Source organism: Pseudorca crassidens, chromosome 9 (assembly GCF_039906515.1).
Source record: "Pseudorca crassidens isolate mPseCra1 chromosome 9, mPseCra1.hap1, whole genome shotgun sequence".
In the NCBI taxonomy this organism is placed as follows: Eukaryota; Metazoa; Chordata; class Mammalia; order Artiodactyla; family Delphinidae; genus Pseudorca; species Pseudorca crassidens.
Window position 1 is genome coordinate 36,406,337 of NC_090304.1, and position 25,217 is coordinate 36,431,553.

At 48.2% G+C, this 25,217-nt stretch overlaps 1 protein-coding gene across 12 annotated transcripts in view; it reads right to left on the reverse strand.

Moving 5' to 3' along the window:
• Window positions 1-25,217, reverse strand: part of NAV2 (neuron navigator 2) — a 403,679-nt gene that overhangs the window by 66,763 nt on the left and 311,699 nt on the right. For all 12 annotated transcript variants that reach the window (XR_010946112.1, XM_067749641.1, XM_067749643.1 and 9 more), the window contains 3 exons: window positions 11,881-12,019; window positions 3,337-3,628; window positions 1,889-2,591 (listed from right to left, as the gene is read on the reverse strand). Coding sequence is in view for 11 of the 12 variants with exons in the window: in XM_067749641.1 (XP_067605742.1) it covers window positions 1,889-2,591; window positions 3,337-3,628; window positions 11,881-12,019 (1,134 nt within the window). In the remaining variant the exon portion in view is untranslated. The remainder of the gene's footprint in view (window positions 1-1,888; window positions 2,592-3,336; window positions 3,629-11,880; window positions 12,020-25,217) is intronic.

The window sequence follows — 25,217 nt, forward strand, 5'->3', positions numbered from 1 at the left end:
ATGGCACAGACACTTCCCTCTTCCGTTGGCAGAGGGTTCTCTGGTAGGATGGGGAAACTGTCTTAAAGTCAAAGGACAGTACATACTCTAGAAATGTAACGGCTTTATTCTATCCACTAAACCTGTCATGGAACAGGTATCTCCGAAAAGAGACGATACTACCACATACTATGATAGGCAGGTTGCCTTTCACCCAGCTAGTCAAAGTGGTGTGAGTTTGACCTCCGGCCTCTCCAAAGAGTTGTTACAAATCCCAATTGTTGTAAAAATAAACAAACGCATAACCAACCCTCACTACAATGTCTGGTGACAGAAGAGGAACACTTTTTGCCTGGTGACAGAGAAAGAACTATCCTGCTGCAGAACCTTGGCTTTAGAGTACTTACACACCTCCAGTGTCAGGGACCTCACTACTTTATACTCCAAAGGCTAACTGGCTCCGTTGCCAAGCACTTCCAATTGTTACAAAACCAAAATCTAACCCACCTTCTTCCAACTTTTATGCCTTGCTCCTAATCCTGCTATGTGTAACTACACAGAAAAAGCCCCATCTTTTGTCTGTTAGTCCTTCAAACCATTTGAAGAGAGCTACCACACTTCACCTAAGGTTCCTCTTCTTCATACTAATGCACAACGAGAGAATTCAGAACACCTTAACAATTCAGGAAAAATGTAATTGCTAGGAGTGGGCTGAAAGGTGCTCAATTCACAGCCTAAGAAGCTGCATGCATTTTCAAGTATTCTATTACACTAGCCTAAGGGTCTAATAAAATGCCTTTGTAGTTACTAAAGGAAATCTATAATACCAAAGAGCGAATATTACATATAATACTTGAGGCAAGAAGCAGAGAAAATTTTCATTTACAAGGCAACCTGTTAAAACAACAAAGAGCAGCCCAATAAGACTTTCCCCTGAAAAAATAATCATTGCTGAAATTCTAATAATCAAGTCTAGACAAAGAACAGTGAACTGCTGCATTATACCTTTCATGTGGAATGCTTCTTCTGAAGGCTTTGCAAACATTCCCATTCATCCCCAAATATGTACATGTGCACATAATTTTTATTTTTTCACTGCTAAGTTTTCTATCCTTGGACTTACTCTTTCTTACGACAAGAAAGTTCCTGAAAAGGTAGGATGAACTCTGCTCTATGCAGCTGCAGTTTAAAGCGAAGCATCAATTTTAACGTACAAATTTCCACCCGTTGTGGAAGTACAGGAAAATGCCTTTTCAGGTAATAGGAAATCAAATTCTCTTTTTCAAAAACGCTTCTGCTTTGAGTTGTTCTTTTTTCTTTTTTTAAAGGAAGCTAAAATTTCAGACACTGATTTGGAATTACGCGTGCAGTATAAAAAAGTATGCGGGGGATACTGGACTATTTGGGGAAAAGATCTGGCCATTATGCCACTGTCTGGCATAAAGATGAGGAATCTGAGCCACAGATTAAAAACAAAACTGCTTCCAGATCTAAGGGAGTATTAGGATCTCATCTTCGATGGTAGCTAACTTTTATTGAGCACTTACTATGGGCCAGATGTAGCTACGTAGATTAATGGACACAAGAACCTGTAGGTAGGTATCATCATCCCAATTTTACAGATGAGAAAACGGAGGCAGAAGTATTAAGAGAGGTTACATGGTGGCTAATTAAGGTGGACCTAGGATTCAAACCCAGGATGATTGATTCCAGAGGCTTATGTTTTTCACGCCAACATGGGAAAATAATCAGTTGAGCAGAATTGCTGGCAGCATCCAACCAAACAGCTTTACCCAAGGACTGAAGTGGAGAAAACCAGAGGCGGCTTCAGCTAAGAAAACAGGAAGTTATTAATCCAGGATGCCACTCCACGTATTCCAGTTCCGCTCAGTGCCATTTACCCACTTACCTGCGGAGTGTGGGAGAGGCCACGTCAGGGTACTTGGACCCTGGCTGGAGAGTGGCCTGAGCCGCACTAGACACAGGCTGGGCTGCCGGGTTCACCTTCACTGAGTTACAGGAAGCCACGCTCTCGTTGTCGGATGAGATGCCTTTCTCCTTATCGGTCTGGTTGACCAGACCTGGCAGAGAGCTGCCCAGGGCTGTCTTGGAAGGCTCCCTCAGCTTGGGCACCGGCAGGCCTGCTGACTTGCTACTGATGTTGGAATCTATGCTGCTGGTACTAGACCTGTTCCCAGCCCCATTCCGGCTGGTGGATTTACTGGGCCTTGGCAGACTCCGGTACTGTAAATTTGTCCGGGAGCTAAGAGACAGATACCCATCATCCTGATTCTGAGCCCCATCCATGCTTGTCTTCCGACCGGTGGACCGACCGACAAGTGCGGACGACTTTGGGATTTTGCCCAGTGTGGCTGACCTGCTGGTGACAGTGGCCCCACTGGCTGTGATCATGGCCAAACCAGCGGCAGAGCCACTCTGCTTCTTGAACCCAAAGCTGTTGGCGTTGGCAGTGGGCGTCCTGGAGCTGCCGGGGAGGGGTTTCTTGGATTCATCACCACTGCTGCGGCCAGCATCTGACGGGGAGCGCTTCACCTGGGAGGCTTTGGGAGACAGCCTTCCTTTCTCAGACACCTTTGCATCATCTGTTTTTCCTGAGAGAGAGATCAGAAAGGTTAGCCTGCAGACCAAGAAGTCAGCTCCGCCAGCTGACTGTTTAAAATTCTCCCCTCCTCCAAAGAACTAGCTCGCTTTCTCCTGGGGGAAAGCAGTCCCCTTGGAAGACAGAGGAAAGAGCTTTTTATAAAGATAAGCGCGTCTACAACTGTCACCGTGAGGCTTTTAGGGGATGTCAATGGTTTTCCTCATTCGCAAAGCAGTCTAGATTTACCCAGAATAAAGCAAAGCCAGCCAATTACTGATATGTCTGGGAAAGAGACCTTGTGTTTTATTGGCCATTCTCCCTCTGTCCATTGAAAAGCTGTCCCTATCATTTTCAAGGGGTACCCCACCTTCCTGCAAAAACACTGCCCTCCTTTACATACATCCTTAAATCATGGACAACGTCAATTCAACACACCGACAGCTCCTAACCACGTGCTCTTGAATAGCCTTCACTGGGTATGTTAGCTCTGACCCAGCACATGCTTAAACCGATTCAACATGTCTCGGCAGTTGAACCATCTTCAGAATTTCAGAGGCTCTCATGCTTACATACTTCCACTTGGAGAAAGGTAGGGATGTGAACCTTTCTGAAAGCTGGCTATGAGCAGAGTCTAAACCCTAAGAAGAAATACCTGTGCATTTTATAGGGATTTAAAAATATCATCAAGCCCTCGCTACAGTGACTGCGGTTCAGGTTTTGAAAATGACAAGTGCCCACACATGCCTCTGACTCACCAGCTCCTGGGGTCTTCAGCGTGCCTGCCGGGGCAGCCGGCTTCGTCCTCGGCATGGTGATGCCCACCTGAGCTGTCATGCCTCGCCGCCACGAGCCTGTCTGAGAGATGACGGGGTTCTTCTTGCCCGACGTGCTTTTGTCCGACTCGTCAGACACATCAGAAGGATTCCGCCTCCACTTCGACCCCGGCTCCATCTTTATGCCGCTGTCTGACCCTCCGTCTGACTTCTTGACGTCATCGCCAGACCACAGGGAATTCCTCTCCACCTGTGAGTGCTTCTCAGCGTCGGTCTGCGAAGGAGACCCTCTGAATTAGTCTTTCTCAAACCCCAGGCTAGAGGGCCCCTCACCCCAGAGCAAAAATGCCCATGCCCTGGACAAGTTAAGGGAAAAATAACAGATGACCACTTTAAAATGTTTGGGCCTTGTACTCTGGTTATCTTGTTAGGAAGCCTGATATGTTGGGTCCAAGGAAGGTAAAGAATACGAATATGTCCTAAAAGGGAGTGAGGGAGGAGAGTAAAAAGAGCCAGAGGAAAACGAGGGACAGAGCCCCATGGAGGAGAACCAGTGGACGGAGCTGTGACAAAAATTCAGCCACCAGCTCTGCCACTTGGCGACCAGCCTCCTCGAGCTCCGGCAGCCCGAGCTCTACCCAGCTCACGGCCTCCCAGCCCATTTCCCTTTGTTCAAGAGCTCCCGATCACTCCAGTGGCAGCCAGATCTCTGGATCGAGCACAGCGCCACAGTCTAACGCACCGAGAGCGAGCGAGAGAGGGCGGCTGCTAGCTCCCCTCGAATCAGGGAGAGAGAGGGGCCGAGAGGAGGCGAAGCCTCAGAAGCCACTTCCTCCCCACGACACCATGTGCTCCCACCCAGCTCCATTCATATGCCGCTGCTGCCTCCTCTTGTGGGATTTTGTGCAGACGGGGGATATAATTAGCCAGCTTTCTTTGGAAGAGGCCTGACCTGCTGGCCACGGAGCCCAGGAGGGGACAGAAGCGTGATGGTTAATCATGTGCTGCAGTTAAAAGCCATAACTCGCTAACCAGAAAGCTTTGGGGGCCTCCCTAGGGGTTGGGGCCAGTCTGAGCAGATTTCAGCGGGGAGAAGCAGTGCAGTGAATGGGGAAGGGTGGTCAGCAGCAGTTTAGGGCGGCTCCCCTGCGATACAGGTCCCATATTTGCTGTACTTAACTACCAAGCGTGGGCAACACCAGCAAGGTAGCAAATCAAAACGACCCCCTGGCAAGAATCTGGCCTGATGCTCGTCACTCGAGATTAGTACCGATGGCTTCCTGCACGGAATACGCTGGCTAAGTGGGAGCAAAGATACATACAGACAAGCAGCCCAAGTTCAATCGCCTCTCTATCACCACCACAGCCTCCCCCCTCTCCCTCAGCCACCTCATGGGTGCCTTCAGTTGTTTGGTCATTCCTCAAACATTTCCACGAGGTACCAGGCACAGAGAGGACGACAGAAACACTCCTGGGCTGCAAGAAGCTCGTCGTTCAGCTGCGGCAAAGGACAGAGACAGAGGCGTCCCCACAGCAGGCACGCAATCAGGCTTGGTGAGGAAATGAGCAAATCGGTCGGCGAACACATGCTTCTCGAGCTACAGCACACTTTAACAAAACGACCTCATCCGATCCCGACCGCTGTCTGGTCAAGGAGGGTAAGCAGGTAAGTAGAACTGTCTTCATCTCAGTTTTACAGAGAAGTGGAAACTCACGGTACTTGCTCCGTGTCCCAACTACACCAGCCCGTGTTCCTTCCTCTAAATCTTCCAGTGTATTCATTCAACCAGAATTTCCTCCATGCCCGTGGTTTGCCGGGCACTATGGCGGGTCTGAGGACCTGTGAGTAAGATTGGTTCCCAACCCTTCTGAAGTTTATGATCCAGTGAAAGAGGCAGGGATTGGAAATATAAAAGAAATAAATGGAAAAAGACAAGGAGTCTGAGAGAAAATTACAGGCAGTGATGTAATTTAGATCATGATGATGGGGGTAAGTACAGTGGTCTGGTAAGGCCTTTTTGAAGAAGTGTCCTAAAGAATGAGCAGAAACTTACCGAGAGAAGAGTTTAGGGAGGAGCATGCCAGGTAGAGGGAAGAGTGTGTGCAAAGGCCCTGAGGCAGAAAATATCTTGGCTTTGGAAACATTCACTCAACAAATATTTACCGGTACCGCTGTGTGCCAAGCAAGCTTTTGGGTACTGGGAATACTACAATTAATGAGAACAAAATATCAATACGAATCATCAACCTCCTGGAGCTTATGTTCAAGTACATTCTAACACATTCTTTTACACTCTAAGAGGTACTGAAAACTTAGTACATACCACATCCTGGGGTACTGCATTAATTATTCCTTTAATGCTCTTATACGTTATTTTCCCTGATCAAATTATAGTGATGCTAATAGTAGGAGCAGTAACAATTAAAATTTACTAAACATTTACTATGTGCTAGGCACTGGGCTAAAGTGCTTTACATGTACCATTTAATTTAATCTTCACCAGAAACCTATGAGGAGGTTACAGTTCGTAGTCTCGATTTTACATGAGAACACTGAGGCACAGAGTGGAAAGGAAAATTGCCCAAGATCACACGGTGCAAGGATTCCAGGGAGCCTGAGTGCAGAGTCCATATTTTAGCCATCAGGCTATGCTGCCTTCCTGGAGAACAAGTCCAAGGACTTGAGGATGCTGCATGTCCAGGGGCACCTAACATAACACCTACACCCAGTAGATTCTCCTTCCACCCTGGCTGGCCGGTGGTTCCCCAGCTCCAATTCTGGAGCAGTTCCAGCCTAGCCTCTGGGTGGGACCTCCAGAACTGATTCCACCCCAGTGGCAGAGAGAGTGCACACATCCCTGGTCTGGGACTACAGTTGAATCCCCCTCTGGAAAGAACAATCATCCAACCATCACAGCCCCGCAATGTATGTGGTCCAGGGTGGTAGGCTTCCCAGCTGCTCTCCGCACAGCGGCCTCTGCCCCGGGACATTACACTGGCTGTGAGTTCACATCTCCTTAGCAAATCCCTGCTGAGCTGTGTGCCAGGTCATGTGGTGGCACCAGGAGGGATTAAAAGATGAAGAAGGGCCAGGCTCTCTGCCCCCAGAGCTTACAACAGGAGGGCCAGCAGGACAGCCACATGGGATGTACAAAGAGCTGCACCCTCCCCTTTGCCAGCTGTGCCCATCTCAAGTGGTACCTCCTTTCTGTAGCTACTCCTACTGTAAGCCCACTTACTCCTTCAGCATCCAAGAGGGAAGGCAGGGAAACAGCCACACTCAAGGAGGAAGAGGGCCTGGAAGATGGGAGAGTTCTCCCCTGAGGGCCCAGGTTCCCCAGAGACTGAAGAGGGGAGGCCCGTCTTCTGAGAGCGAGAGGATGGAACCAAGGCGCTGAGGAACGAGGTGCAGCCATGGGGCGGGAGGTGGAGGGAAGAGCGTGGGCTTGGGGTCGGACAGACTTGAGGTCAAGTACTAGGTGCTGCAACTCCCTCCTGTGCTGTGTGTGACCCTGAAGGAAGTGGCTGAGCTTCTTTGAGATTGTTACCTTGTGCGTGAAACAGGGGTGATAACAGACAGGTGTCTCAGAGAGCTGACGGTGGGCGCAATGAGCTCAAGGTGGAGGGACTCAATTTTAACAGTGGCTCTTTTGTCACCAACTCTCCCCCCTCTGAAAATCTCCGGCACTTTAGCATTTAATCTATTTCTGTCTTGCATTAAGGTGAACAGGGTACTTGTCTTTTGTGCTCTTAGGCCACAAGCCTCTAAGAAGCCAGAGACGCTGCCGTCTTCAAGCCCACACCATCCCCCGCAGACTGAGATGCTACACTGGCTAAAGTCTGAGTCCCAGTAATAACAGAAACTAGGATCAGCGTCAGCATCATTACCTGCCGCCTTTCTTACTGGGCACTGGGTGCCTCTGCACACATTATTAGCTCATCTAATCCTCTAAACTTGCACTTTTATCTGTATTTGACAGACAAGGAAAGCACAGGTGTGAAGAGGAAAGGTAACTTGCCTCAAGTCAGGAGCAGCAGGACCCAGCAGGTGGCACAAGGGGTGCCCCACCCACACCCCAGCCAAACCCTATCCTTACGTCCAGACCATCACCCGAGAGCATCCAGAGAGCCCAGGATTACTCAAGGTCACACAGGACAGGAATCCTTGCCACAGAATTCAGAATTTTGTTCCTTCAGTAGCCAAAAGTAAACTCACATGGAATTACCACTTTTTCCCCCTTGTATATTTTATTAAAATTTCAAAGGCAGTGAAAATGAGAGGAATCTTGACATATGCCTTTTTTGTACCTTGGCACCTGGAATGGAACCTTCCACAGACTGAGAGAAAATGCCGAGTCACAAGGACAGGAAGAGATAGATGAAAGGGATGTGGAGAAGTGATGTTCATGTGTGAGAAGTCTTCTGCCACCAACACACTGTCCTAAAAACAAAATGCTGCAAAACTTAAGACAAAATGCTCTGACAGGGCTTCCCTGGTGGCGCAGTGGTTGAGAGTCCGCCTGCTGATGCAGGGGACACGGGTTCGTGCCCCGGTCCGGGAAGATCCCACATGCCGTGGAGCGGCTGGCCCTGTGAGCCATGGCCGCTGAGCCTGCGCATCCGGAGCCTGTGCTCTGCAACGGGAGAAGCCACAGCAGTGAGAGGCCCGCGTACCGCAAAAAAAAAAAAAAAAATGCTCTGACACTACAAAGAAAGGACATGAATAACAGTCAACTTTTGGTTCCTGACATGAATGGAGGAAAGAAGCAGAGGTATAGGTAATATAGAGGAAGGAAGGAAGGAAGGAAGGAAAGGGAAAAAGGAAAAGGAAATGGAAAGGAAAGGAAACAAACGAAATGAACCATCTGAGCAACTACTGAGAATTAGGTTCTGAGGGAATTCCCTGGAGGTCCAATGGTTAGGACTCAGCGCTTTCAACTGCAGAGGGCCGGGGTTCAACCCCTGGTCGGGGAACTGAGATCCCGTAAGCAGAGTGGCACAGCCAGAAAAAAAAAAAGAAAAAAGAAAACGAATTAGGCTCATTTATCTGAAAGCATGTTCAGATAAAGAATGTCCATATCGCTCTCACACTCACCCTTCAAGATAAGCCTAGTTACTGTGATTTTATGTAATCACGGGGAGGCAGAGGCTTGGAGAGGTTGAGCTTATCCAAGGATGCCACAGAGCTAGGAGCTCAACCCTGACTTCAAAGGCCGTACCTTTTCCCTGACACTGCAGCCAGACTCACCAGCTCTCCTGGAGAAAGTTGGTCAAGAGGCTGTCAGACCCCAGGCAGGGAGATGCTTTGCCCAGAACACTGAGAAGCAGTGGGTATCTGGGCACGAGTGCCCCATCAAAGACCCTCCCCGTGCTCCTCGACATCCTTGAGGAGACAGTCACTCACAGACTAAGGGGACTTCCATCCCCCAAGGACCGCTCCTCTGTTACCGGCTGCCGCCTCTCTCAAGCAACTAAATGAGGCTGTTCCTCAGGCTTCCAGACGACAGCTCCCCTGTTCCTTAGATGTACTTCCTTTTGGCTGGTCTTCAGAGGCTTTTCAAATAAACTCAGGCAGGCAAGCTGTCCTCAACCTGCTTTCCCAGTGGACACACTGGGCTACTTCTTCCTGCCTTTCCATGCCTCGCCTGGGATGCTTTGTGCTGCCCATTTGTCCAGGGAAACCCATATGTGATGGGAACCTGAATGAGCCCCGGGGAGGATGGCAGTGCACACCTTCCCGCTGCGTGACGCTGCCCCGAGAGGAGTGATGGCCCCTAGCCTTCCTCAGAGTGGTACAGGGGAGGAGGGGAGAAGGCTGCAATTTATGTGGATTCAGCTATTTGCAGATGCTCCCTGGACAGGAACAAAGGGATGCCAAAGAAACCATCTCAGCAGGACTCTTTGTAACTATGGGTGCAAGTCTACATTTATTTTATTCCAAGACCTACTTGCTTAATTTTTATTTAAATATTTTAAACTCAAGTAGTTATAGAGCAAAAAAACAACCCAATAAATAGTAAATTCTTTTTTTTTTTTTTTGCGGTACGCGGGCCTCTCACTGTTGTGGCCTCTCCCATTGCGGAGCACAGGCTCCAGAAGCGCAGGCTCAGCGGCCATGGCTCATGGGCCCAGCCGCTCCGCGGCATGTGGGATCTTCCCGGACAGGCACAAACCCGTATCTCCTGCATCGGCAGGCAGACTCTCAACCACTGCGTCACCAGGGAAGCCCAATAGTAAATTCTTTACAACCCTTGATGTTATCTTTCTGATCTTGGTCAAAAGACATGTTGTGTAATATTCTTGAAGCTTTTCTGATGTGACATTTGCTAAATGAAAGCAAAGAGCTGGTCAAGGGCGGGGCGGGGGGGGGCCTTGACAGTAACCAAATTCAAATGTATCATTTGTAAATCCCAGATGGTTACTCTGTATCAACGTGGAAAACAGATTCTAACTCCAGGTTTGTGGGAAGGGAACAAAGACAAGGAGACTGTTCCAACAATGTTTTGTTGGCTCAGTGAGCGTTTTAGGAGCAAGCTTCTTCCTACCTTGCACGTAAACAAGAGAGAAACCTCCTGATTTATAGATCTCTCTCTCCTCTCTGTCTCTGTCTGTCTCTCCTTCTCTCTTAGTCCCCCAGCTCTGTATCTAAGAACTGTCTAGAAGCTTGGTTGTTGTTACCTTGAAATTAAAATGAGTCTCAGAAAAAAAAAAAAAAAAAATTAGTGTCCACAAGGAAAGGAAAACGGTGGATTTTTTTTTTTTTTTGGCTGTGCCCCACGACATGCAGGATCTTAGTTCCCCGACCAGGGAATGAACCTGGGCCACGGCAGTGAAAGCACCCAGTCCTAACCACTGGACCGCCAGGGAAGTCCCGGAAACTGTGGATATTATAACATTTGGCAAGTGGTAGGGACACAGTCTGGCTGGGTGTTTCTAACTTGTGTCTAATAACTAATTAAACAGTGATCAGTTGGTGGTGTGGCTTAGAGGTTTTTTTGGTTTTTTTAATTAACTTTTATAAAATTAAGGTATAGCATTCATATACCGAATGTACAATCTTAAGTATATAATTGGAAGAAATTTTCTGAAATTAACGTACATAACTACCCCTCAGATCAAGATGTGGCACATTATCAGTACCCCCCAAATCTCTGGGCTCCCTTCATTTGGGTAGTTTTTTTCCCTTAACCGCCACAACCCACCCTTGTTTGCCAATGATAATTAGAAATTCAGGCTAAAAATGAAAACTCAAGAAGTCACAGGCAATCCCAGAGGCAACACCTAATAGATTTCATCAGGCAGTCTGTGTTTACGTTTCTGTGGTACAGAATTAATCCCACACTCTGACACATCCTTCATTTAGCCCTGTCCTCAAAGAGAAAGATACCTTTGAAAGCAAAGAGATTCCCAAAGCAGCTCCTATCTGCCCCGAGTGAGACAGAGCGGAGGAAGGAAGCGGATGTGAAAGGAAGGGAGTGAAAGAAGGGGCTGTGTCAGCTCTGCCCTCAAAAGGTCCCTCTGGGAGACTCCATCCCCATCAGACCTTCACATGGGTTCACCCGAGGCAGCGGGCCCCACTGGTGGGAGGGACTCATCCTGAAAAGGATTCCAGTCCATATATGCCAGTGCCACTGTGGGGACTGGTGGTGAGGATGGCAACTCGCTTGTCCACTAGTAAAATGGGCTTATTAGAACCAATCCCCCTGACCACTGAGGGATGCTATGAGGGGAAGCAAACACACCTACACAAAACTGCTTTGGAAGCACTGCATCTGAAACACTAAACCAGAGAGTTTAAAGCAGGGGTTGGAAACTCAAGTGCCTCAGGACAGGCAGGTATTTGAAGGGTGTAGCTGGTTGGCACACAGCGGCATGCGCGCCCTGTCCAAAGGCGGGGACACCTGGACATCTGTTGGTTGTGGAGAATATAGACTCTGGGAGGCGATATCTTCTGATTTTTCAAGAGAAACCAGAAGCTCACTATCATGTGAAGTGATGAACTTTAAAAAACTTGACATGCCACCCCATTTAAAAGAAGAGTGATACCGTGGGCCAAGTACAATACACTGGCAGGAGGATACGACCCACAGATCTGTTGGGACGTACTGGTCTTCCAGCCCAGGCTTCTTAACGTTCTTCCCACCCCAGCACTCTTGAGGGATCAGACGAATGCCATGGGCGCGCACTCCAGACTAAGAACGGCCAGTTGAGTCCAACATCCTTTTTCTTTCTTTTTTTTCCAAATAGATGATGAAACTGAGGTCCGGGAAGGAAACAGGATTTGCCAAGGCCACCACAGTGAGAGCGGTGAGTCTCCCCACTCCCGTTTAGCGTACCCCGATGCTGGACCCCACCCTCTCCCTGCAGGTAGAGGACAGAGTGAAGACATAAGAGCACAGGCATCAAGCAGGAGGTCGGGCCTCATCTCACGGACCTGGAGATTCTGTGCACCCCAAACAGCCCCCTTGGCCCACAAGCCCAAGGCTCTCTGCTGGCAGGGGCTCTGGGAGGGACCCTGTTCCTTACCTGGACATCCAGGCTCTTACGCGAGGAGGCAGGCGTGTTGGCATAGGAGCCGATGGAGGAGCTGGTGTTGATATCATCCGTGCTGAGGTTGTCTATGGTGTCGCTGATCCCGCTGCTGACGGAGCTGCTGTCATCCCAGCTGCCAAGACAAACACAGCCTGAGCACCAAGACCACACTGCGTCAGCTCAGCAGCGTCTGATGATACAGACAAGTGTGTACCATCCCCGAAGGCTCTGGTGTCGCAAAGCCCCAGACAGAGCTCCTTTGCCTCTGATGTGACTCATCTTCAAGGGTGCCATCCATCCGTTTCGTCTGGCAGCTGGGTGAAGTGGCTGATGTGTACCTTCCCCTGAAGGGTGGGCACCTCCCTGAGCAGACGTGGCTGGACACCTACACCCTGCCTACCCCATCCTCAGCTTCATCTCGGGAACTTCAGAAAGGCCAAGGGCTACCTGCCAGGCCTAGAGCCAGCGGAGGAGCAGTGGGTTTGGGGGCTGGAGCTGACAGTGGGGCAGAGAAAGAGACAGCAGTGGCACCCTCCCTGGGGCTCAGAGCGGGAGAAAGAACTGCTATGTGAATTCCCTGGACTCCACTCCTGGAGCAAAAAAGCCAAGGGAAGGAAAGTGCAAAAGTCAGCAAAACCCACCAACTCCATTGGCAGTTCTAACTCTAATAATATCCCAGGATGCATTGAAAATAGAGTCCATTTCTCAACCCTCAACTCCATCAGGACCATCGTCCCCCACCATTCAAGTCAAATCTCCAAAAGCAATAATTCTGCTTTTTTCTTCTGCCTTGCCTCCTGCTTCCCAACACCAAGACATTCAGTCAACCCCCAGGTCCGCCCGCCTCTGCTTGCAGAATCTCTCCCAGTGTGCATGGCCCTCCCCGCCCCTGCGCCCTGCGCCCCCAGCTGCTTAGCTCTGCCTAGGTGACTGCCAATAGGCCGGCTGCGCTCTGTGCTCCTCGTCTGCTCCCAGACCATCTACTCTCCCCACGGCGCCAGAAAGATCTCTGTGAAACACAAATCAGATCTATTGCTCCACTGCTTCAAACCCTCCAGCGGCTTCTCAGGGACCCAAACTCTGTACTCTGGCCCTCAAGACCCTGTGATCCAGCCTCCCCGTCCAGTCCTGTCTTGGGCCCCCCTCCATCGCTCACTGGCTCTGGGTTTTCATGTTCAAGGCTTTGCATTTACTGTACCTCTTCTTGGTCACCTGTCCCTTCTTCTTTCTCACTTGAAGAGTCACCTCCCCAGAAAGGCCGTCCCTGGTCCCTCTATCTGCAGTGCCACCTCCAGCCCCCGCCCGGCCAGCATCAAGCCGGTTGCATTTTCTCATTTATTTGGTTGCAGGGTGGCAGATACACAGCAGGTGCTCAATAAATGCTTGCTGATTTAGACACATGGGAGTGGGAAGTTGAGGAGGCTATAAAGTAAGCTTCCAGCATCAGTGTAACACTGCTCTACTTGATTGAGTGACAAAAGGGAAGGATTACTGTTTTCCTATTGTACAGGTGGAGAAACTGAGGCTTAGAAAGGTAAGGCGCCTGGCACAAGGTCAGACTGTAAGAGGTGGAGCAGGACCTGGATCCAGCTGCCCCAGCTTCAGAGCCACCCTCTTTTTTAAAAAATAAATTTATTTATTTATTTTTGGCTGCGCTGGGTCTTCATTGCTGCGTGCAGGCTTTCTCTAGTTGGGCGAGCGGGGGCTGCTCTTCACTTCCGTGTGCGGGCTCCTCATTGCGGTGGCTTCTCTTGTTGCGGAGCATGGGCTCTAGGCGTGTGGGCTTCAGTAGTTGTCGCTCACGGGCTCTAGAGCACTGGCTCAGTAGTTGTGGCTCATGGGCTCTAGAGTGCGGGCTCAGTAGTTGTGGCTCACGGGCCCAGTTGCTCCGCGGCATGTGGGATCTTCCCAGACCAGGGCTCAAACCCGTATCCCCTGCATTGGCAGGCAGATTCTCAACCACTGCACCACCAGGGAAGCCCGTGATTCACAATTTTTAAAGTTATACTCCATTTATAGTTATTATAAAATATTGGCTGTACTCCTTGTGCTACACAATATATCCTTGCAGCTTATATATTTTGTACATAGTAGTTTGTACCTTCTAATCCCCTACCCCATCTTGCCCCTTGCTTCTTCCATCTCCCCACTGGTGACCACTCGTTTGTTCTGTGAGTCTGTTCCTGTTCTGTTATATTCCCTAGTGTGCTGTATTTTTTTAGATTCTACATGTAGGTGCTATCATATAGTACTTCTCTTTTACTTTTCTTTTTTTTTAAATAAATTTATTTATTTATTTATGGCTGTGTTGGGTCTTCATTTCTGTGTGAGGGCTTTCTCCAGTTGCAACGAGCAGGGGCCGTTCTTCATTGCGGTACGCGGGCCTCTCACTGTTGCGGCCTCTCCCGTTGCGGAGCACAGGCTCCAGATGCACAGGCTCAGTAGTTGTGGCTCACAGGCTTAGTTGCTCCGCAGCATGTGGGATCTTCCCATACCAGGGCTCGAACCCATGTCCCTTGCATTGGCAGGAAGATTCCCAACCACTGTGCCACCAGGGAAGCCCTCTCTTTTTCTGTCTGACTTATTTTGCTCAGCATAATGCCCTCTAAGTCCATCCATGTTGTTGCAAATTGCAAAATTTCATTCTTTTTTATGACTGAGTAATATTCCATTGTGTGTACATACCACACTTTTATCCATTCATCTGTTGATGGACACTTAGGTTGCTTCCTTATCTTGACAATTATAAGTAATGCTGCTGTGAACATTGGGATGCACGTATCTTTTTGAATTAGTGTTTTTGTTTTTTCGGATGTATACCCAGGAGCGGAATTGTTCTGACACTGGCGTTTCTGAGGCATCAGGCCTTTCAGTGAGGCACAGCTCACTGTGGAGGGCTGAATGGTGGAGTAATGTGGTTAAGTCAATGCATCATCATCACACAGCCCTGGGTGTAGATACCGACCCTGCCACTCCTGCTCTGGGATATGCTAGCCTCCCGAACCTGGGCTTCCTCCTGGGGAAGTGGGCCGTGTCGTATGCCCGTGTGCACTGAAAATTGATGTAATAGAGAGCCGTCTGGCATCACAGTAAAGAGGGTGGCTCTGGGACTTCCCTGGTGGCACAGTGGTTAAGAATTCACCTGCCAATGCAGGGGACACGGGTTTGATCCCTGGTCTAGGAAGATCCCACATGCCACGGAGCACCTAAGCCCGTGAGCCACAATTACTGAGCCTGCGCATCTGGAGCCTGTGCTCCACAAGAGAGGTGGCGACAGTGAGAGGCCCGCGCACCGTGATGAAGAGTGGCCCCCGCTCACCGCAACTAGTGAAAGCCCTCGCGCAGAAACGGAGACCCAACACAACCAAAAATAAATATAAATTAATACATAAAAAACTAAAAAAAATTTGTGAATCACTATGCTGCACATCTGAAACAAATAATATTGTACATCAATGATATCTCAAAAAAACAAACCAAAAAAACCAAACAACAAAAACGAAATGCCGATATCTGAGATTTAGAAAGCCAGGAGCTCCCCATACTCCCCCAAGTATTCAAGAGGAAGTTTCAGTTTGTTCCACCAGCTTGTAGGATGCCTGTCTGAGCTCTGCTGATCAGGCAGGAAGACGAGGCTTAGTGGAAACCTGTTTTCATCACCTTTCCCTTCAGCCCGCCAATGTGGCTTCCTAAAGCCCACCTGGAGGGTCCCACACAAGTGCAGGGGAAACATGCAAAGGTGGTTCTCAAGTAGGGAGGATAAAGGCAGGAAGTGTGAGGGCTCAGGAGAGGACTTAGGATGAATTCACAGGCCCTGCAGCAGCCCGCAGCTCCGGGTCTTAGCCGGCTCCCCCCCTGTGATGACACTGTTTTGGCCCGGGCTCCGTCCGGTTCGGAATCCTCCTTTAAGGACTTCTCCAAATGCTCTGGCCCACCCTCACAGTCCCCTCCTCTGAATCCCCACAGTCTTCCGCATTTGGGTTCATTCTATGCACTCCTGCAGTTTTCTAGCTGTTCTCCGTATGATGGTCTGTCCTACTTTCCAAGCATATGCAGGGGTCTGCTTCGTGATAGTAACAAGCGCATCCCAGGTGTCAGGCATCATGCCAGGTGCTTCCGATACATCACTTATGTCTCCACTCTTCCTATCACACCTGTAAGGGACCTATTATCCTCCCCAGTTGACAAATGAAGAGATCAAGGCTGAAAGAACAAGTATTTTGCCCAGTGCCGTGCAGTCCACTTTGGCATTGGGCTTGAGACGCTGAATCGTCTAATTGCAGAGCACGCGCTCCCTCTGGCCTGCATCATCCGATTTTTCACAACAGCCGCTGGCTGAGCACTTGCCAACATGCCAACTCTACAGTATCTGCACGTATTCTCAGCAACGTTCCTACTCCCTCACAGGTGGCCTTGCTTCCTAATGAGGAAACTCGAGGCTGTGAGAGCTGCCGTCCAGGGCTCTCTGCAGATGCATGGCAGAGCTGGCAGTGAAGCCCTCCCTGACCCTGAAGCCCACCTCCAGAGCAGTGCTGCCACAGCAATGCCAGCCTCACATCAACTCCATCTCCAGGCACACAGTATGTGTTTATTAAACACCTCCTGACTGAACTCACGTACAGGAGAGACGGGCAGGGCAAGTTCTGACGCAAAATGCAGCCCCAGCAGTGGATTCTGAGCCCAGCTCCCTCCCACTTCAGCCTCTGACAAGTCACAACTTCCTTGCCTCAGTTGCCTTATGGGTGACACATGGATGACACCATCTAGGCTGACAACTGTGGAAGGCTCTGCTGGGAAAAGGGTGACGTAACAGATGGGAAAGGACTCTAATCCACCCTCATGACGAAAAGAAAATCCCATGAGTCTTTAATTGCATCTGCTCTCTAGGGTTAGCAATTTAACGTATCTAAAATTTCCTATAATCCAACGAAGAAGAAAGAGGACAGCCAAGAGACAAGTGGGGCTGGAGGCAAGGAAGGAGGGAACTTAGCAACAGATGCCCATGAATCCAAGCCCCAGATTTTTTTGCTTTGAAATTGTACCCGCTCTTCCTTTGTGGCCTTTCAACACTGAGATGCTGTTGCAGAGGGGCATGTGGCACTTATCACACACACGATTCTTCCCACATCGGTGCCCAGAGCATCATGAGGCTATGATGAGATTACAGGAAGTCCTTGAAACTGAGCTGGCCCAGAAGGGGCGAACCAATGATCTACCCCACAGAAGAGTGGAGAGGGGAAATTAAGGAGGAGGAAGGAGCAGTGACACAAGGGAAGTCCATGCTGAACAAGAGCGGCCTTGGTGTCCCCGAAACCAGAGCTGTCCCCACACTCGGAAAACCAGCCACGTCTCCCTCACTTCTGGATCTTTGGGGACACTGACGGATCTATCTAGATATAAAATCACTTAGCTCCAACTTGTCCTTTCCCTAAAATTCAGGGTATTATAAATGGCCATGAGCCACCAAGATCAAGGTCAGTGAGTGCCAAGAAGCATCCTAAGGAAAACTGGGTCCATAAGATGCTCTGTGATAACAATGTGGTCCCAACAAGAGAACGTGGGGTATGCTAGCCCCCTCTTAGAGAGTCACGTTGTTCAGGAACTTCTTCACGGTTACAAAGTTACAAAGTGCTGGCACGAGCTCTTTAACTTTGCCTAAAAGAGCACTCCCCCCACAGGAGATGCTGAGAATGACACACAGCTCTGGAAGAAATGCAAAGGAAGCCGAGAGCTGCCTCTGACCCACTGGCCCCTTCATCCTTACCTGCCTTAGAAAGCAGTTAGCCCAGAGGCGGGGAAGCAGAGGCAAGAGGAATGACATCACATGAGCTCCTGCATCCAGTCAGTCCAGAAGCCAGAAGCCACTTCTGGGAGACCAAACAGTGAGAACTAATAAAATTCTTTTCTTTTGCTTAAAACGAGTTTGCTTAGGTTTTTGTCACTCGGTATACTTGTGCTAACTGCTGGGGAATTGCAATTTGTTTCTAAAACGACTCCAGACATGTGGTTGAGAGTCAGACAGGAAAAATGTGGAAAGCATGCAGAATTCATTCAGGCAGTAAGGACATTAGTTGAATCCAATCAAGTGGCAAAGGAAATTAGGTACAACCTGGGATGGGGTACAAGTCTACTGACCCAAGTCGGGCGATAAATGTTGAAAGAGGTTACAAAACATGATTATGACTCAAACTTGAAAGAAACCCAGAGGATTTGTGTTTGCAGTGAGGTGAAACAAAATTCCAGGTAAGAGGCTCGAGGGACCCAGATGACACGGCAGAAAGAACTACAGTGTCCTCAGCCATGGCTCCAGACAATCGTTCTGGACTATGATTGGACCATTCCTGCATCCTGCCCTTGAATCTGATTGAGAAAAACCACATGATGGTTCTGAGCCCACCCGAGAGGATAAACTTCCTCCCCTCAGTTGGGAGTAAGTGACTTTAAATCCTGGGAAAGTTTCAAAAAGATGAAGGGAGATAATGAAATAAATCCTAACATTAATACTTAAGTTTAGGGTGAAAGCTTTGTGATCACTGGGGTGATCTCTCTATATTTATAATATTTAAAAAAATATACGAGACTCTAAAAAGAATAGTCTTGTGATTCGAACCTAAATGAGTACTGATTTTTGATTTGAGATTTTTAAGATGAAAGATTTAAGAATTGGATTCAGACTGCAAAAAAAATTGAAGTGTTTTGGACAAACTGAAGTTATAAATGTCATAAATTATTTGATTTGCAAGGGTTGTTTAAGTGCTTAGAAAGATTTTCCTTGTTAGGCTGCTAAAGTCTACCCCATCCAACATTTGGAGAGCATGAGGAAACCAGGTATGTTAAGTTTACGAATGCAATCTGAGATATTTAAGGAGGGAAATCCCTGGTGGTCCAGTAGTTAGGACCTGGCGTTCTCACTGCTGGGGGCCTGGGTTCGATCCCTGGTCGGGGAACTAAGATCCCACAAACCTCGCGGTGCAGCAAAAAATAAATAAAATGAAATATTTAAGGAAACTTAATTATCCAAGTTTGCCAACAGTACTAATTAAATTCAAGTCTGAATTAATGAAGTACTAATCAAATAACAAGTGGAAACGTTCTTAATGCATACAAAAATACTTGACTTACAGATAAGATTTGTAAGAAAACAGGTTTCAAAATTAAAACTTCAACAGTTGAATAGTAAAATCTAATTAATTCTAAGACATTCTTTTGGGGTACAAAAGCGTTCCTCAGACATTTAGAAAAATATTAAAGCAGATTTCATTTTGTGAGTGAATGAATGATTTTTATATGAACGACCAGAAGAATAAATGAACACAAGACAGCATCTATTCTCTTCACCAGTTCTTCCCGTTCCACTTCACCTTCACTCTATATTGTAAGACTGCCAAGACTACTCCAAAAGTCTTAGTGGAAACAGCATTGTGCTCAATAGCCTTGGGAAACAAGCAGAACTCTGGGGGCCTCCTCCTGCCCCGGGTTCTATCATAGGAAACTAAAAGGCAAGTGGGGCCCACAGCTTGGCTGGTTCCCGTCTTTTTTTTTTTTTTTTTTTTAAATTTCAAAACAGCATATGATGTTTATGTCCTATAAATTCTTTGGCTGGGACATCTAGAGAAATGGCAAGAAGATGCTTCCATTGACTCCTCAGAACCATCAACACAAAAAGATCATTTCCCCTCCAGATCACAGCCATGTCCCTTTTTTTCTCCTCAATGAAAGGTCCTCCACTGGTGGTCATATCAGGGCACAACTGCACTTATAAGTGATCAGATTGGAAGATGACCTTCACCTATTTTTGCCAGTGGGTGGGCGGAAAGAATTCCACCAAACATTTGCTATTTTTCTTCAAGACTCCTAAACTCAACGTTTTTGAGTCCCGAGCCAGGGGACTTGAATTCATTTTGCTCACCTCACCCCGTCAGCCAGCACCCTCTATGTGCCAGGCACCACGTGAGGTTCCGGGGGGTACAGTGATGACTCAGTTGTCCCCACCCTTGACCGCAAAGCCAGTAGATGTGACAGGCAAGAACACATAGCTCAGACACAAAGGAAAATGTAAAATGGGAAGGTCAGCAAAGGAAACTGCACTGGCTTCAGACATTTCTACAGCCTTCAATAGCCCCTCAAACCACCAGCCAAGTGCCGGCACAAGGCAATAGACGGCAGCATGGCAAAGCCCAGGCCCACCGATGCTCTCTGCTATGCTGCGCTCTCCTTCAAGGCTTGGAAGTGGCAAAGCCAAGGAGCCAGGCCCTGGCCCCAGCCCTCCCCAGAACTGCTTCCTATTAGAGTTTGGACATTGCACTTACTCTTAGTTCCCAGTCTCTCATGAGGGAGGTGGATGCAGCCATCCCAGAGGTGCTTTCTAACTGCCATCCTGGGAGTTTAAGCTCAGACAAAAGCTAGTAGAGGCAAAGGGGCACTGAAGGTCCCCCCTGGTCAGAGCATCTCCTCTCATTCAGTAAAAGCTACCAAAGGAGTAAACTGCACTTCCTAGTTTCTGGGCTTCTTCGTGGCTGATTTCACCCCTTAAATGATTATCTTTAAAGCCCACACTGAGTCTTTCAAGTATTTGGAATAGGTGCTAATATCTTATACATAGGAGATGATTACTTAGCCCTGAGTTGTAACTGCTCTCTTTAGACAGACACGTGCTTTCCCATTTGACTCAACCCCCCATCTGAGCCTTTGCACTCACATATGCTACCTGACTGACCCGGCAATTTGAGTTCGAGACCCTCCTATAGAGGCATTACAACCCAATCCACAAGAGGTTCTTCATGAGACCACTGTTTATCCACAGAGGAATAAGACGCAATCTTACCTAATACTTAAAGCCACCATTGGTGGTGTTTACCAAATGCCAGGCACTGTACTAGGCACGGTACGTGGATTATTCCACCTCCCATTTTCCACTGGATGAACCGAGGCTAAGAGCCCAGAGCTCATCAGGATAGGACTCAACCAGGGTCTTAATGCCTCTCGTCAGAAAGAGAGTACGTGTAGGTCAGCTTCACAGTCTCTGTCTGCTAACCAGCCGAATCTCAAAAGAACCTCGACTGGCTGGCAGCAACCAAGTATAATATCAGTGAGACCCCATGTTGGCCAAGACACCGCATTTTAACCAGAGCCAAGGCTCTCCAAAGTGACCAGAAAATCCATTAAAAAATGGAAAGGCCCATAAGACAAGGAGATCCAGTTTCAGAGTCTTACAAGAGATTCTGACATCACTGTGTCAGGAATTCAAATGCCACTCAGAGGGCTTAAAGCACAATTTTAACAGCCCAAACACAAGCTATCTGCTATGAACAACGCAGGTGAAAGAATCATAAATTATTCCAGCCTCTCACACTCCCTGTTTTCCTCACTGTTGTAGCGAGTTAGCATTCCATACAACCAAGGAAGAGTAACCTGCTTTCACCAGACCCTCCTGAGAAATCACCTCTAATTTGGACAAATTTTTAATATTGAGCTCTTCTGGGGAGTATCTTGATATATCAGGAATCTGTAATGGTTCTGAATTAATGTGATACTATATTTACAACTTCATCTTCCATGAAATAAAAAGGCAAAAGCGAATCCCAAGGTTAGAGGGATGATTAAACAGATTTTTCCACTAGGATTTACACGCCCAGGCATGAGGAATCCTGGCTTTCAGCAAAAGACTGAGAAGTTACTGAAGGATCTGGAGGGTCATTACACTTTCCAAATGGACTCCCTGTGAGATAATGTTGTTTATGCAAGGGAAAGACATGCTTAAATGATGTGAAAAAAATCAGATTGCAGATAAATATTAGTTCTCTGCTCACTAATAAACCACAGCAGGTTAGCAGAGATGAAGTACTGTAACTCTGGTTCTCAAAAGCAGCCTTCACAAAGCAGTGATCCTAATCCCCTCTCCCCCAAAACCCCAAGGGCTGGGGCTACTTCCAGAAGGCCCTCACCGTTCTCAGAAACAGTCTGGACAGCCCCTGCCCCCATCCGTCTCTGCCTCTCTCCTGGTGACTAAGCCCACACCGTAGAGCCATCCAGGGCTGTGTCCCGGCCTTACCTGCTCACTTTTCCAGTTCTGCTCCAGAATCACAGCAGAGCTCATTTCCAGGGCCCTGTGCCCCCCACCAGACAGCTGTATTCACTTGCAAAAGCCCAGACTGGTGGAACTTGTTTTCTGGCTATTGTTCAAGGCAATTGTTCCTGTGAAACCCCAGGGCCCAGCGGAATGAGATCCTTTGGTGTGGATGAGTGAGCAAGCCCAACCAGGGCTTAGCAGCAACCCCTGGGGAAGGGAAAAGGTTTGGCTACCTCCATTTCCCACCAGACAGGTATGTTAACTATTTCCTCCCCAGGAGATTTTCTCAGGAGCATCACCTCCTCCCAGCACTGCCGGAGCCTGTTAAGAAAATCGACCTTCAAAGAATGCAGCAGGACTCCTGCAGAAACCTACCTTTCGCTGCCTATCTGAGAATGATAAGGGCCAACTTTAATTGAAGTTTAAAGCTGTGCTAGACTCCATGCTAATTATATTACTTGCATTCTTTCATTTAATCTGCTCAACTCTATGATAAAAATAATAACTATATAATATAATATAATATATAATAATAATGACAGCTTACTTTTATTTTCTCCTGGGTACCATGAGATAAGAGACTAATTCTATACCCATTCTAGAGATGAGACAACTAACGCTTGGAAAGAAAGGCCCAAAGGTCGTACAACTAGGACCTGTTGAAGCTGGGATTCATACACAGATCCGAGAGCGTTCAACCGCCTCATTTATTTATTCATTTGACACATTTTCATGAACACCTACATGTGTATTAAAAGGACTTTAAAGTTTTCCACATGAAAAAAAAGATAGCTACTTGAAAACAGCGATGAGCAAACAAGCCACCCTTCCTGGTTTCACCCCTGGGATCAGCCTACAGGGTCTTGCTTTTGCAAAATGACCCGGAACCTGAGCTCAAATTAAAGAAAGGGCAGAGTTAGATACTAATCCCAGTAAATTTAGTCTCATCTAGCAGTGGGCTAGGGTACCATAAATCCCCAAGGCTCTGCATGGAGGCAGCATATGCTCTGGAGGAAAAAGCAAAACAGATCTAGGTTTGAACCCTAGCCCTGCCATTTGCTTTGTCAGAGCAGCTTCACCTCCAGGAGACCCAGGTTTCCTCCTGTATGATCTGGTGCTAATTAACACCCAGTCCTCATAAGCCTTCTGTGGGACCACATCAGATCTCCAGGCACAGAGGAGACAACCAGCTCCTGTCAGCTGCAGCCCTGGATCTAGGGACTTTGCAAGGACCGCAGGAAGGAGACACAGGCCCACAATATGCAATAGATGATAAAGTTCTAGCGCAAGCGTTTGCTGCCATAAACGGGCAGTGTCCCAGGGGAGAAGCAGCTTCTACAGACAGTGCCAGGTGCAAGGCCAATCATTTGAGGTGGAGAGAGGGAAACAGGAACCCCATAAAGAAGGCTCCAAGGGGATTTAGTAGCACTCAGAATGCCTGGGGTTAAGTTTCACCCCACGGCACCTTTGTCCCATTTTGGTAACTCATTCCTTCGACAAGTAGGTGGTCCCCTGAGTAAGCGTGAAATTCCTTCTTTGGCTCCAGGGGCTGGTTGGGCTACAAACCCCAGAGCTCTGGTCCAGATGCCCTATACCCTCATTGTTAGAATAGGCACCAGCGTGTCTGCTGGCCTTAGCTACACAAAGGGCTCTCTCCTCCAAGGCTCCACCAGAGAAGGCTGCTGACACTTGGTCCACAGCCGCCTGGCTTTTGCCAAAGATCTCAACAAACTCGTCCTGTTGTTCTGTTTACCAGAAGACATGAGTACCCTATACATCAACAGAATTCAGCAATAGCTAATGAAAATAGCAGCAAACGCTCACACAAGCTGAAAAGTTTTAATAGTGGGCTCCAGGCACTTTGCTAAAGCACTTTACATATGTTATCCCACACACTCCTATTACACTATAAGGCACAAACTATCAACGGCCCCTTTTTATAGATGTGGAAACTGAGACTTACAGGGGCTATGGTGACCTGCCTACGGTGCCAGAGCTAATAAATGGAGCTGGATTTGAACCTAGATCTGCATGGTTCTAAAACCCAAGCTCTTCTTAACCACATTCATTCAACCTAAGAGCAGAGGCAAAGAGGCTTTTAAGCAGATCATAGTCATATAAGAACTCTGAACTCTCACTTGTTCTCCAAAAAACCCAGGACACCTTTTAATGCAGTCAACTTATTTCAAAAACATCTCCAAGTAGTTAAAGATAAGCTGGGGTGGGGATCCCAGACAGGGCACTGACTGGCTGCCCTAGGTCTAGAGTAGGTGGGGGGATGTGAGGGTCCCAACATTTCCATTAACACCGCCCACCCACACATACTCACACTCACCTCCCCATACATCTTAGGAGTGCGGGAACCTGAATGCATAAAACAGAACTACAACTGCCTCAGGGCTGCCGGTCAGGGGTCTGCCCTTAAGCTACGTCTTCTGGGGCAATGGGATGGGGAGGAAAAAGAACTCGGGTCAAGAAACAGACACTCCAAATCAGCTCTGGGACCCAAGAGCAGCTCAGCCCTAGCTAATTAGCCATCCCCGTCACACATGTGAACGGCTAGTGCCAAGCCTGGGTCAGCATTAACATTCTGGGTGTACAACCTCTCCCTCCGGGACTCCATAAATCCAGCTTCTTGGGAGGCAGCCGGAGAGTTCCAGGGCACAGTTCCAGCAGCCCAAGGCCACCTCCAAGGCCACTGACCTTCCCAGATTTGACTTTCACTTGGGCTTCTGCCCCCCTGAACCAGGTACAAAGCCAACCAGCACAAATCCAGTCACAGATTCATCCATGACTCCGAAAGCCTCAGAGAGATTAGCAGACTCCCAGGTAGGTCCTGCTGCCAAAGCAGTTACTTTTTAATACCACCCGGCTCCAGAGACAAGCCGAATCTGAGAGGCCCAGGCAGGCCGTGCTTGCAAGTATCATGTGCACTTTGGTGAGTCCTCCACAATAAAAACTGCCCTTCCTCCAGCTGAATCCACATTTAAACCTACAGATAAAACCATCCTGAGCCATCTGCCAAGCCCAACAAGGAAGGCAGGGTGGTGGCCAGTCCCAGCTTTGCCTAGTATCTGTGTGACCTTAAGCATGTTCCCTTAACCTCTCCTGGCTCCCACTGCCTCACCTCAAAATTTAAAATAATACTGCTGGCTTTGCAAGAAAAGTTAAATGAGACAATGCCTGTTAGGTGCTTGGCAAGTAGTAGGTGGCAACGAACATTGTTTTCTCTTCCCCTTGTCTGGCTTAAAAATAAAAATGC